Here is a 14712-nt window from a genome sequence, read left to right as displayed (position 1 = left end):
TCAGAGGCAGAATAAATACGCTCACTTTCGCTCTCTGCATCGCTGGAATATGTCATAGCAAAATTAAAGGCATGTGACTTCAGCTATTTGATTGGTATCAGGTAGAAAAACCTGACCAATCACTAGACTGATATTCGTCCTTTGAAGATTACAGAGGTCAGCGACACCCGACTTCAAAGCCAGTAAGTTTTACCACATTCGGTATAGAGCGTAAGACTAGTAAAAGAGGTCCCAACAGTGGTGGATCCAGATGATTTTTGGGCTTCAGGAAACACGGCCCCCCCCCCCACCATGAAAATTTTCTTTGAAAATCATGTATTCTCAATTTTCCCCCACATGTAAACCCCCCTTGGAAATTTGGAAACCCCCTCAGATAGCTATATATAGCCCGTCTCTGGATCCGCTACTGCATGCCCGGGTTCGACTCCTAGCAGAGACATTGCAAAAATAATGACCTCTGTTACATTTGCTTTCACTAAATTTCTCACGGAAGATTTATATCTATGTTTATATATATGTTTAGAGCTAAATAGATCTATCAAATCTTTTTTTAATTGTGATAATTTACAAGAAAGTCTTTGAACTTTACGACATGTAAAACCTACTATATGACTATTTTCGTAAATAGCTGTCGTCGAAGTAATATGTCATGTTGGTTTCGGGTAAATAATAAAATGTATTGAGAATAAATAATCTCGGCCGGCTTACTTTGACGAAATAGATAAAACGATGCAGTCTTGCTCAAGTCCATTTTTGGGGAAATGATCAATCAATTCAAGCACCGTCACTATTATAAACTTCTGCTAGACATGAAAGTAACAGCTTAATTAACATTATATTCACAACTACTTTAACTCCAGGTGTGAGGCAAAATGATACAAATGTGCCAGGTCTCTACTTTCACTTTGCCAATAATATACGTTACAATAATCTACTAAAAAATATCACAATTATCGCTTGCTTATATACTGAAGTTAATGCGTTTTCCAGTAATTGATGATGATGCCTTCTTGACGGCACCCCTGTCAATTAAATAATACTTGCACCTTGTCTATGCATGAAACGCAAACGTGAAATTTCGTTTCGCTTGATGTACAGCAGACCGATGAAAAGAACTTTATCTAACCGATAAACTTCGTAAGCTCCGTATGACGATCGTGGCTTCATTTCATTGGTCGATAAACACTGACATGGCAGTCGATGTACACAATCGCCCACATGCAGCGTATTAAAAATGGACTTATGACGAGAACTGTGTTATACAGATGATAATCGGATGTTTGTATAAGTAGATGGATTTAAACTGATTACATTGTAAATTCCACACAGATGAAGTTACATAATTCGACGTACTATTTTGGAAAATAAGACTCGAAGCGAGGTCGCACCGGCCTGTTGCCGGTTTGTGTATATTTTTACATAAGTTCTTATGGCAAAGCAAGGGCAATTTGCTACGAATTCTTGTCAATTTCATGCCTACGTGATATAACTTGAACTTCATTTTTGGTGTGCTTATTGTTCTTTTCATTTCTGAGGTAAAATCGAATTTAGTGTGTGATAAAAAAGGTCATTTCCAGCACTTGACAGACCAAAGAAGATGATGAAGATGAATGTAACAGTTTTCTGCGTCGTGTTTACACTGATAACAGTCTTCAAATGGGACAACCTTGGAGTGATGGCGGAGAAGTCAAAATGTGACACTTGTAATGCTATTGTGAATAATTTTGAGAAGGTAAACACATTGCAAGTGTTTTAGCTTAAGTAGTTAATTAATTTGTTCCTTCTAATGTTTTATTATTATTACTATTTTTCTATTTAAAAATTGCCAGACTTGCATGAACAATGCTTATGTAGTGGAGCTGGATTTGGTCAATCGGCTTATCGCCCTGTGAGGTATAGCTGTATTGGTTCGAGTGTCATTCTAGAGTTTCGAGGGTCCCTGGAACCCTTATTTCAGGTATTGTGTGAATGCTTGGCAAGATCGATTCCTTAACTTAGGTTGTAAATAAGGTTCTCTTCGGGTGCAAAGACTTGGAAAAAAGACTGAGGAATGTAACAGAGCTGGACATGGTTGTTCACTGCTGACCTCGTGAGATCAGGTAGCCCAGGTTTAAAGCGTTCACCTGGAGGTCGGAGAGTCCTCGCTAGGGTTCAAATCCTGGTCTGGCTATGCATTTTACCTCTCCTGTTATACATATTAGTATAATAGCACAATTATGCCAAGAATAAAATATCCCTGTGTTACTGATCTAACCAGTGATTCCAGACTTTTAGTTACACTACTATAATAGTAATGTATTAATTGTCACATTAGTACAACACTAATTTTGAAACAGGATAGGAAAAATGCAAAGTAGGACCAGGGCCCGTATTCATGAAACCATTCTGATGCTCAAGCATGGATTTTGTGCTCAAGCCCAATTTCTTCTTCTGGCTATAAATTATATAAAAAATCTTATTTTGTCAATGATTTGGAAAAAAAATCAAGAGACTTTTGACTTTTTGATAGTTTGATATGATTAATTGAGTTACAAGAAAGTTGGTTTGAGCACAGAATTCACACTTGAGCATGAGAACGGTTTCATGAATACGGGCCAAGGATTCAACCCTGTGACCTCTGACCTGTAAACAGCTGCTCTGACCAATTGGGGCACCTGGTTATCAGGGATGGACCCAGTCCAGCTCCATTGCATTTGATACGGCTAAAAGGAATCATTTGTCACAAATGTAAAAGAAAAAATCCTTTTAAACCAAATATTAATGAAATATAAAAAAAAGTAGTGTGCTTTCTCAGGTGATTTAAACAGCAATTCCAGACTTCCTAGTCCAATACTCTACCATTGAGCTAGGGAAATTCTCTCTCACACAAAGTTAGGTGACCGTATTGGGCTTAATCATGCATGTGTACAATTAAAATCTGTCGCACTACTCCCCTCTTTTAAAATGTGTTTGCACTTGAATACCACAACCCAGGTTCTAACACCCTGACACCACAGGTAGGGCCACGGACACCATTTGTATCCGGAAAGAGAGTAGTGTGCTTCCTCCGAGGATCCAACCTGCGATTCCAGACTACCTAGTCAGACAGTGTATCATAACTTAGCTAAAGGGAAATTCCCTCTAGTGCGAAGCTAAAAGGAGTCTGTAATCCTATGTACAATTAAAATCTACCACAATATATATACACAAGTATTGCGATTCCTCAGTGGCATGCTCAATTCCCATACTGCCAAAGTGTCAAAATTGTCTTAAAACTACATTTTTTGTTGAAAAGAAAACGAAATTGAGGACAATATTTATCAATGTCTTACATGTACTCCTATAAAGCTGAGTTTGTTGGAATGATGTCTAGATTAAGGAGGACCGGGTTTTAATTTCATTTCGGCTGTATTGAATTTTTCATATCTCCTGTTTCATGTATACATGTATGTTTATGATGGAAATTGTACTTATAATACTCTATACAAATGTTATCTGACTAACAGGGTCTGAAGAAAACAGCAAAATCTAATTATGGTGGAGGAAATACTAAATGGGAAGAAAGTCGCCTAGGAAGTTTTGCTACCAGGTAAATAGCATACAAACTGTAATGTTATCTCCGATGTCATTGACAGCATTGTTGGCACTTGCATGATAAAAATAGTTTCATAAAATAGTTTCATCTTTTATGAGAATTGATGTATTCATGCCATACCAATATAAGTACTAGTACAGACACTAAAAGATCAGTCAGTTTGATTCCTTCATTTAATTATGGAAAGTGCAGAATATACAGAATTTTCTGGAATATTGAAACAATTGAGTCTATCACCAACATCCTCACCATTACTTAATTAACAGATTTGTCTGTAATCTAATTTATTTTTAGGTTGTTTTTAACTCGCAGTTAACAGATCTATAGCATATATAATGTGTCATATATAATGTTATATATGTCATATATAATGTGTCTTATATAATGTGTCATATAATGTGTCATATATAATGTGTCATTATAATGTGTCATATATAATGTGTCTTATATAATGTTTCATATATAATGTGTCATATATAATGTGTCTTGCTATGAATGATTGGTACCCGTTGGCATTTATTTGCAGTGAGACAAGATTTGTAGAAGTTATGGAGGGTCTCTGTGAAGGTGAAGATAAAAATGTAAGATTTATTTCATTCATTTTGAGATTTCTGTCTGATAAGTATCTTAAATCCTGTGCTTTACATTGTTGTCACTTCTCAATTGCCCACAGATTACTGTTTCCCCAAACCTTTTCAGTACATTTGCCTTTCTCCATTTAAAGTCAAGAATGAACACTGGATTTTCTACAGATTTAATATAAGAGAGTTCACCTGGGCCTGTATTCACGAAACCGTTCTCATGCTCAAGCATGGATTTTGTGCTCAAGCCTAATTTCTTGTTCTGTTCATAAATTAAAGAATAAAGTCTTAGTTTGTCAATGACCTGGAAAAAAATGAAGATACTGTAAGCGACATACTGTTTTCATTGTTAACATTTTTGATCGTTTTACATGATTTAAGTGAGTTACAAGAAATTTGGTTTGAGCACAAAAGCAATGCTTGAGCATGAGAACGGTTTCATGAATACGGGCCCAGGTCTTGCAGGATTTCACATTTAATTGTTTTATTGTTTGCACCAAAGTTTACATGAAGTGATAAAATCTCAAACTATGTTTGTAGTAAAGTAGTAATTATAGTCTGAAATCTGTATTTAATGCGTTCCTTTCTATCATGTCACTTTGGGCTAAGGAAATACCCGAATTATAGTCTTTTGGAACTCATCAATGCAACTACAATTCGACAATTTTAGTACGAAATAGATGAACATTGGAAAAATCAACCACAAAAATATTGTGTTTTAAAGTAAAAATTTAGTTATAAACTATGCAATTACAGTTTTAAATGCTGTACGAACTGACTGTCAAAGGATTGTAAATCCCGTACATACATGGATTTCCTGCATTTTGTCGGAATAAATCAGTGTATAAAAGAAAACTGTAATGAAAATATCTGTCAGACTTTCTAGGTAAATTCCATGTTAATTTTCAGTAGTATCAAACTACTGCTTGATATATATGACATCAAAGATTTGTAGATGTTATAAATAAATAAAATATTTTCATTTGAAAATTTCTTTTCTTTCATAGTGCCCCACCATACTTGAAGAAAATGAAGAACTTATAGAAAAATACTGGTTTAGTTTTTATGCCAAAGGATCAGAAGAGGACATGAAGATGTGGCTATGTGTATCTAATATGAAAGGTAAAATGTTTGTACTGCCTTTGCTGTTATTCGTAACCGCCCCAACTGAACAGGTTTTTCTCTCTTTGTTTTTAATATATTTGTAAGTTGCATTTATCCACAAAACTTAATAAAGTATTTTTCAGGCTTATAGTTACTTCCCTTTCCAGGGCATTAATCTTTCATTTTGATACAGTGCAATTACCATTCATGGATAGCAAAATTAATAAAGTGTGGAATGATCCCTTCCATTTTTTTTTCAAACAATCAAATTTCAAACAGTTATAATGCTGTAAGATTCTATTCTATTATTCTTTGCAAGATGTCTTTTTTAATCAGATATCAGGAAATAAATAAAGCATTTATTTCGAAATATAGTCTGCATTATTTATGTATTTTAATTTTGTTGTACCTTTTTATAAGGAAAAAAATAACAGGGTATATACATTGTAAAATATCAATACATCATGAATCATTACCGCCATTTACCTGTATTTTTTTTGTGACAGTGGCCAAAATAAAGTGATATTAAGAGAAATCGACATAAAATCAGGTGATAATAAAAGAATTGAATTGCTTAGATTATATAGCAGGAAAAACGGTGCTTAAAAAAAACATGAAAATAACCAAAAAGTGCCATTAACGGATGTGATATTAGGTGAAATGTACTGTATAAAATTCTGCAGTTATCTCCCTTGCACCATCATTGTAGAAATAAACAATATGATTTCTACTTTTGTATTATTTAATAACAGTTTGTTGTCCTGAAAACACATTTGGACCGACTTGTCTTGAATGTCCGGGAGGCAAGATACGACCCTGCAAGGACAACGGTAATTGTGAGGTAAGTCTATAACACATACAGGCCCTCAGCAGAATTCAAAAGAGTTAAAACCCACCGACTCATTTTGCTATTACATGTATCTCAAACGTTTGTATCTGTACAGCATTCATATGAGAATTTTGAGGCCCTTGAGCTTGAAGAATGCTTTTAACATTAATAATTTTCCTAATGGTTTTGAGATTGTTAAAATTAGCAAGACAGGATAATGTCTTAAAAATCTTTTAATCTGTTATCTTGCTATTTCAAGTTTTATTCAGATATATGAATAGAAATTTCAATCTGAAATTACATTTGGTATATGTATATATATATTTATATAAATGTTCATAGTTTCCTAAAACTATACATAGGAAAGCTATTTTGATCTGCACAAAAACAACTGCTGTTTCAGTGGAAGTTTTATAATATTATGGCAAATTTCTCATAATTTTTAGGGAGGAGGCACACGGAAAGGCACTGGAAAATGTAACTGTAATACTGGTTATGAAGGAGACCTGTGTGACAGCTGTAAAGATGGATATTTTGAAGCCTCTAAAAATGACACCCATACAACATGTACAGGTAATTAATATATAAGTAGACACTATATTAGGTAAAAAGATAGAGCATTATATTATTGCTTTAAATTGCAGGGGTACTTATTCTACCAAGAGACGCACATAAAAAAATTCTATACAAAGAAGGTATTATATACATGTTAATAAAAAGGAAGTTTAAAAGTGAAAGTTTGATTGTCTTGCCTAATTAACCCTTGGGTTCCATAATATTTACCAATAATCCAGTCACAGTTGCTGAAGATGTATATAACTTAGTAATTGTTTCATTAAATGGGCTCCAGACTTTGTAGATATGTGGGATATTGTGAAGCCGATGCTTCAAGTCAGATCTAGTTTCTTTTTAGTTTTCAGTTCTATGAAAGACAAACAATAGTATTTTAACATCTTTGACATTGCAGCGTGTCACAGATCCTGTCAGTCCACCTGCTGGGAGGAGGGGCCAAAGGGCTGTGACGATTGTAAAACAGGATATACTCAGACAGAAGAAGATGGCTGTCAAGGTAAGCAACATCAGTTTTGTTCTCCTAATTGCTCCAAATGGACAAATTCTTGTTATCCATTTTGAAAACATTAAAATCTATAAAGCATGCATTGGTGATATATAGTTTTTTACAGATGCTTTAACATGTATATGCTACCTGGAAAAACAAGCAAATATGCAGATTGACTTGCCATTTTTTACAACATTTCATTATCTATTTTCAAAGATTTTAAATTATATATCTTAAACATTTAAAAAAATAAATAAAGAAACATTGATACATGCATGTTTTATAATATCACTGTCCTTAAGCATTTAAAAAAATAAATAAATAAACATTGATACATGCATGTTTTATAATATCACTGTCCAAATAAAACAGTATCTCATGAGATTTTATTTTTATTTTGTTTAGATATCGACGAATGTTCTGCAGAAGCATCTCCTTGTGATAATGGCAAATACTGTTCCAATACTGAAGGGTCCTACTATTGTAATTGTAGGTATTGTTGCTGCTGTCCCCAACTTTTAACTCCCTTATCACAAACTGCCCTTGAGCTAAGTGGTCCAGTTCATCCTCTGTCTCATGCAAACATTCTAAAGCCTTGATACATTGATAGGAAATGTTGACCAGTGGTTAGAATATTTTAAGTCCAAAGATCGTAAATTGGAAATGGTTGAGTTCCTCACCGTGCAACCATACTTGCTGGGTATGAAGAGAAGAATACAAGTATGCTACCAGGATTAGTTCCAGGGTCTGACCCCACCCCTGATGACGTATTTACAAAGAAACATTTGAGATCCAAATCCTGTAACAACATACACACTCATACATATCTCAACCAGAGAGACAGAGCCCAAATTAGGGAAATATTTGCAATATTGCATTTATTTCGGAGGTATTATAGCGATACAGGCTGTCTACCCTTTTTATACGCCTGTCAAGTTTGATGGAAGTATTATGGTATGGGGTTGTCCGGCCGGCCGGCATAAACTTTTGTTTGTCCGGCAATCTCCTTTTTTGACTGATCTCTTTGAAACTTGGTATACATCATAATCATGATATGAAGTTGTGTCTCCCTTAAAAGAATTTTGATTGAACAATTTTTTCAAAAGTCATTGCCCTTTGTTCATTACAGTATTTGATTTTTTGTCCGGAGATTTTCTTCTACATTTTTTATAGCATGTCAGCTTACCACTCTTAGAATGATGCAGATCTATTTTCATTGTAAGAAAGTATATAACACTATATGGCATTCAACGGGCGTATATTGTTCCGCCCCGCGGTATTCTTGTTGTTTATGAAAATACAACAGTGGATATTTAGGCCATTATTGGAAACCAAAAATTAACAAAATTCACATTGAAGTTTCATCCCACTGCCAAGTCCTTTGAAACTTATAAACAATACAAACAAATTGATGTTTTCTGTTTGAAATTTCTCATTAGTTATTGAGTACAGGCATGTAGGCCTATATATTTAGATATCTCTCATTGAAGTATTCTTTTTTTGTTAATAATAATATAATATAATAATATAATATAATAGTACTGGACGCAGGCATATGCCTATATATCCAGATCAGGTGTATCGTCAGACTCTAAGCTGACACCCGACAGTTAATAAGTTCATTATTATCAATTTCATGGTTATAATAGCATTCTGGTTTTCCCCAGTGCTTATCCAGTCGGGCTTCAAACGTTTTTAGTGTTGGTGATGTGACGACGTGGTTTGGCAGTGAGTTCCAATGGTTGACTACTCTTTCTTTAAAGGCATACTTTCTTAAGTTTAATTTACACACTCCTTTTCCAAATGGAAGGCTATGACTTCTTGTTCGTTTGTTATCGTTTATATTTAAAAACCCTTCCGTTACAGAAGTGTCATATCATCCGTGTGACAGTTTTTAAATTTGTACCTTATCCCCTCGTAATCTTCTGTGTTTTAACGTTGTTAATTTTAGTACCTTTAATCTGGCTTGATAACTTAGTTCTTTCATTCCTGGTATCTGTTTTGTTGCTCTCCTCTGCAGATTTTCAATTTCGTTAATGTCCTTTTGATGGTATGGATTCCAAATGCAAGCTCCGTATTCCAGATGTGGTCTCACGAGCGCTGTATACAAGAGACAAAAAGTTGTTGCATCTAAATATGTATATGTTCTTCTTATTAGCTCACCTGGCACAAAGTGCCAAGTGAGCTTATGCCGTGGCACGGCGTCCGTCGTCCGTCCGTCCGTCCGTCTGTCGTCCGGCGTCAATATTTTACTCTAAACAACTTCTTCTTAATAACTAAAAGGCCTAGGGTGATGATATTTAGCCAGAAGCAAACTGGGATGAAGGGCTACAAAGTTTGTTAAAATTAATGACCTTCACCAATTTTCAAGGTCACAGGGGTCAAATATGTTAAAAACTTTAAACATCTTCTTCTCGATAACCAAACTGTCCAGGGAGGTGTTATTTGGACAGTAGCATGCTTGAGTGAAGAGCTATCAAGTTTGTTCAAATGAATGACCTTCAATTATATTCAAGGTCACAGGGGTCAATTGTCTTAAAAAAACTTTAAACAACTTCTTCTGAATAACCAAAATGCCCAGGGTGATGATATTTGGCCAGTAGCATGCTGGGGTAAAGGGCTATCAAGTTTGTTCAAATGAATGACCTTCACCTATATTCAAGGTCACTGGGGTCAAATATGTTAAAAACATTAAACAACTTCTTCTGAATAACTAAAATGCACAGGGTGATGATATTTGGCCAGTAGCATGTTCGGGTAAAGGGCTATCAAGTTTGTTCAAATGAATGACCTTCACCCATACTCAAGGTCACAGGGGTCAAATATGTTAAAATTTTTTAAACAACTTCTTCTGAATAACTAAAATGCACAGGGTGATGATATTTGGCCAGTAGCATGCTAAGATGAAGGGCTACAAAGTTTGTTCAAATGAATGACCTTCACCCATATTCAAGGTCATAGGGGTCAAATATGTTAAAAACTTTAAACAACTTCTGAATAACCAAAAATGCCCAGGGTGATGATATTTGGCCAGTAGCATGCTAGGATCAAGGGCTACCAAGTTCGTTTAAATGTATGACCTTGAATCATATTCAAGGTCACAAGGAGCAAATATGTTCAAAATATAAAAAAAAATAAAAAAAAATAAACAACTTGTTCTGAATAACCAAAAGGCTCAGGATGTTGATATTTAGTCATGCTGGGATCAAGGACTACAATGTTCATTAAAGTGAATGACTTTGACTTATATTCAAGGTCACAGGGGTCAAATATGTTTAAATCTTTAAATGACCTCTTCTGAATAACCATGGGTCCCAGGATGTTGATACTTTGCAAGTTGCATCCTGAGATGAAAGGCTATAAAATTTGTTCAACATAATGGAATGACTTTGTTCGACTTTCAATCACAGGGGTGAAATGTTTGAAAAAAAAATAACAGGTTCTTTTGAATGAATTTTAATCATAAATACTGATGTTTTATTTTGCCTGTGGATTTATTTTAGATCACTTTTAAGGTTACAAGTGTGAGATTTATACCAGGTGAGCGATGCAGGCCCATTGGGCCTCTTGTTGTCCCCATTATCCTATTTGCTTTGTTGACCGATTCATGTATAATGATCAGTAAATTTAAGTTTGTTGTCTGTAATTACTCCGAGATCCTTTTCTTTGTTAATGTTTTCTAGTATGACTTTGATTCTCCCTTCATCGTTGTCTTTATACAAGTAAGCGGCGCGGTATTGATATTTTTTCCTAGGGTAAGTACTTTGCATTTGTCCAGATGGAAGTAGCCATGTATCTGACCATTTTTGGAGCTGGTCCAGGTCTTCCTGTAGGTTGACATTTTCGCTGGGATTATACATTTTAGTGTCATCCGCGAATAAAAATGTTGATGATTTTATCAGTTCTGGTAGGTCATTGATGTATATCACGAACAATCATGGTCCGAGAACACTGTCCTGAGGGATTCCACTGGTTACTTCCATCCATTTTGATGCTTCGCCATTTACTGATACCCTTTGTTTCCTATTTGATATAAAACATTTCACCCAATTTATAATTTCAGGTGATAGTCCGTATGAATGTAATTTAGCTATTAGACGCTTATGTGGTAGAGTATCAAATGCCGTCATGAAATCTAGATACACAGTTTGGATTGATCCTCCTTGGTCGAGTATTTCCGTCCAATTATCAATGACCTTTATTAGTTGTAGTACCGTCGATCTTGCTTTGACAAACCCGTATTGATGCTTATTTAATAAATCGTTTTTCTCCAAGTGGTCCATTATTCTTGTTCTTATAATTTTCTCCATGATTTTACATATTATACTGGTGAGACTTACTGGTCTATAGTTCCCTGGCAATTTCTTATCCTCCTTTTTGTGAATTGCCGTTATCTGCCCCTCCTTCCAGCTGACCGGAAGTTCTCCATTTTTCGAGTGACTTGTTGAAAATTTCACATAAAGGTGTTTTAATTATTTCCGCTGATTCCTTTAAAACTTTAGGGTGAATGTTGTCTGGTCCCGGCGATTTTGACGGATTTAAGGTTTTCAGTTCATTTAGCACTTCCTTCTCTGTTATTTTAGTATCTCTAAAAGGACTTTGTATGGTGTAAATCTTTAGAACAGATTTATATCATTTTGCGGTTCGACTGTAAATACGCTTGAGAAGAAATCCGCTAATACGTTTGTACACAGGTATGTGTGTGTTTTTTTACATGTGTCTGTACACAGGTATGTGTGTGTTTTTTTTACATGTGTCTGTACATAGGTATGTGTGGTTTTTTTTTAACATGTGTCTGTACACAGGTATTGTTTAATAACCTTATAAATATTATTTACTTCTTTCAGCTTGTCACAAGTCCTGTGACGGCTGTACTACGTTTGGAGCAGATAAATGTACAGAATGTAATGAGGGATACAGACTGGAAGAAGATCGCTGCACAGGTATGTGTGTGTTTTTACCTGTACAGGTATGTGTGTGTTTTTACCTGCACAGGTATGTGTGTGGTTTTATCTGTATAGGTATGTGTGTGGTTTTACCTGCACAGGTATGTGTGTGGTTTTATCTGTACAGGTATGTGTGTGGTTTTACCTGTACAGGTATGTGTGTGTTTTTACCTGTACAGGTATGTGTGTGTTTTTACCTGTACAGGTATGTGTGTATTTTTACCTGTACATGTATGTGTGTGTTTTTACCGGTACAGGTATGTGTGTGTTTTTACCTGTACAGGTATGTGTGTGTTTTTACCAGTACAGGTATGTATGTGTGTTTTACATGTGTCTGTACACAGGTATGTGTGTGTTTTTTTTACATGTGTCTGTACACAGGTATGTGTGTTTTTTACCTGTACAGGTATGTGTGTGTTTTTACCAGTACAGGTATGTATGTGTGTTTTACATGTGTCTGTACACAGGTATGTGTGTGTTTTTTTTACATGTGTCTGTACACAGGTATGTGTGTTTTTTACCTGTACAGGTATGTGTGTGTTTTTACCAGTACAGGTATGTATGTGTGTTTTACATGTGTCTGTACACAGGTATGTGTGTGTTTTTTTTACATGTGTCTGTACACAGGTATGTGTGTGTTTTACCTGTACAGGTATGTGTGTGTTTTTACCAGTACAGGTATGTATGTGTGTTTTACATGTGTCTGTACACAGGTATGTGTGTGTTTTTTTTACATGTGTCTGTACACAGGTATGTGTGTGTTTTACCTGTACAGGTATGTGTGTGTTTTTACCAGTACAGGTATGTATGTGTGTTTTACATGTGTCTGTACACAGGTATGTGTGTGTTTTTTTCATGTGTCTGTACACAGGTATGTGTGTGTTTTTTTCATGTGTCTGTACACAGGTATGTGTGTGTTTTTTACATGTGTCTGTACACAGGTATATGTGTGTTTTACATGTGGCTGTACACAGGTATGTGTGTGTTTTTTTACATGTGTCTGTACACAGGTATGTGTGGTTTTATTTTACATGTGTCTGTACACAGGTATGTGTGTTTTTCAACTTTACAGGTATGTGTGAAAGTATATGTATGTCCTTTACCTGTTTATTTGTATTCTTTTGTGCTTGTTTTACTTTTATATTAACAAAACCTGCTGTGTTGCAGTCCTACCAATTGTATTCATGCTAAAGTGACAGAATAGGACCAGTGGCTGCTTGATCCAATAAATATGATATCAGCAATGTGTGGCTTATTGGTGAAATAAAAGTGAGGCATTACATGACCAATGTTTGTGCAGTGTGCAAAATAATATCATAATAAAAAAAGGATTTTCCTAAACACCTTGCCTTTTATACTCTGAGAAAGACATGAAAGCAAATTCAATTACATTTTGACATGGTAGAATAGATATAATCAACATATGTTTGCATATATGGTGGAATATATAAGGAGGGCAGAAATTGTTGGGAAAAATAATGAACTCGGATAAAAGCAACTTTTGCATTTTGTTTGCAATTTCCTCTCCTCGGTAAGACAACCAACTATAATACACACACATATTTTGATTGTTTCTTAAATATTTTTTTTTGTGGTAATAAAAATATGAAGAGAAAAACCCCCTTTAACAATCTTTAATTGAATTTATTTTTTTGTGACATTATCCTTAGTTTCCTCCTTTTTCAGATATAAATGAATGTACAGAAGAAGGGGGAGCCGAGCTTTGTACTGGAGAACACAGGAGTTGTGTGAACCAGGAGGGTTCCTTCTCCTGTGATTGTGATTCAGGTTATATCGAGGAGGAGGATCAGTGCATAATCAAACCCCCAGGTAAGAGACCTTCTCACTGTGAAGATTTAAAGCACAGCAGAGTATGTGGTCTATTACTGAAAAAGAACCATCAGCATAAAAATCAAATTTACAGAAATCCTGTGTTGACCATAAATGCTAAGTTGTAGCTGTCTTAACACTTAGGTGATATCGATGTGACCAGTATTCTTCTGGTGTTAATTTTGATGATAGTTCTGATTCTATTATATATTTAAGAATTAAGCTAAACACATTAAGGTTTGAAACTATTTTGGCTCCTCAAGTTCAAACAGTAGAGGATACTATCCTGATTCAGCTTCATAAGGCACATAGATTTCCTTCAAATAGCTTTTCTGCAATATCAAACTTCTGAGCTGATGATATACTTTGTGAAATAGAAGAGAACTAAAGGCGAAATTGACTCCCTTATACTCCAAAAGAAATGACCATAGCTGTTAATAGAACATAAAGCACAAACAAGCCAAATAGTCAAATTTTATAAATTTTATAAAGCAAGATCTTCCTGAACATCTTGTTCTGAAGATTAGCATGTTTATATTTATGAAGTTATATTTATTAGGTCACCTGAGCTTTGCTCAAGTGACCTATTCCAATCGCTTTTCGTCCGTCGTCGTCCGTCGTGCGTCGTGCGTAAACTTTTACATTTTCAACTTCTTCTCAAGAACCAGTGGATGGATTTTTTTCAAACTTGGTCAGAATCATCCTTGGTAGATGAGGCTTCAAAATTGTAAAATTGGGATTCCTACCCCAACCCCTGGGGCCAGGGCGGGGCCCCAAAGGGAAAATTA

General features: G+C 35.2%; 1 protein-coding gene across 3 annotated transcripts in view; it reads left to right on the top strand.

Annotated features, from left to right (window-relative positions):
* Nucleotides 1-1163: 1163 nt before the first annotated feature.
* LOC110460613 (cysteine-rich with EGF-like domain protein 2) overlaps nt 1164-14712 on the top strand; it is a 27429-nt gene continuing 13880 nt past the window's right edge. For 2 of the 3 annotated variants that reach the window (XM_021513621.1, XM_021513619.1), the window contains exons 1-10: nt 1165-1732; nt 3486-3568; nt 4101-4155; nt 5163-5277; nt 6012-6100; nt 6535-6661; nt 7056-7157; nt 7554-7637; nt 11996-12091; nt 13781-13924. In XM_021513621.1, coding sequence (XP_021369296.1) covers nt 1598-1732; nt 3486-3568; nt 4101-4155; nt 5163-5277; nt 6012-6100; nt 6535-6661; nt 7056-7157; nt 7554-7637; nt 11996-12091; nt 13781-13924 — 1030 coding nt within the window. In that variant the 5' untranslated portion in view covers nt 1165-1597. Of the gene's footprint in view, nt 1733-3485; nt 3569-4100; nt 4156-5162; nt 5278-6011; nt 6101-6534; nt 6662-7055; nt 7158-7553; nt 7638-11995; nt 12092-13780; nt 13925-14712 lie in introns of all 3 variants that reach the window. The other variant, XM_021513620.1, reaches the window with a different exon arrangement.

The sequence above is a fragment of the Mizuhopecten yessoensis genome, unplaced genomic scaffold, assembly GCF_002113885.1.
Source record: "Mizuhopecten yessoensis strain PY_sf001 unplaced genomic scaffold, ASM211388v2 scaffold10441, whole genome shotgun sequence".
Classification (NCBI taxonomy): Eukaryota; Metazoa; Mollusca; class Bivalvia; order Pectinida; family Pectinidae; genus Mizuhopecten; species Mizuhopecten yessoensis.
Note: the sequence above shows the minus strand (reverse complement) of the source record. Positions and strands in the feature narration are given on the sequence as shown.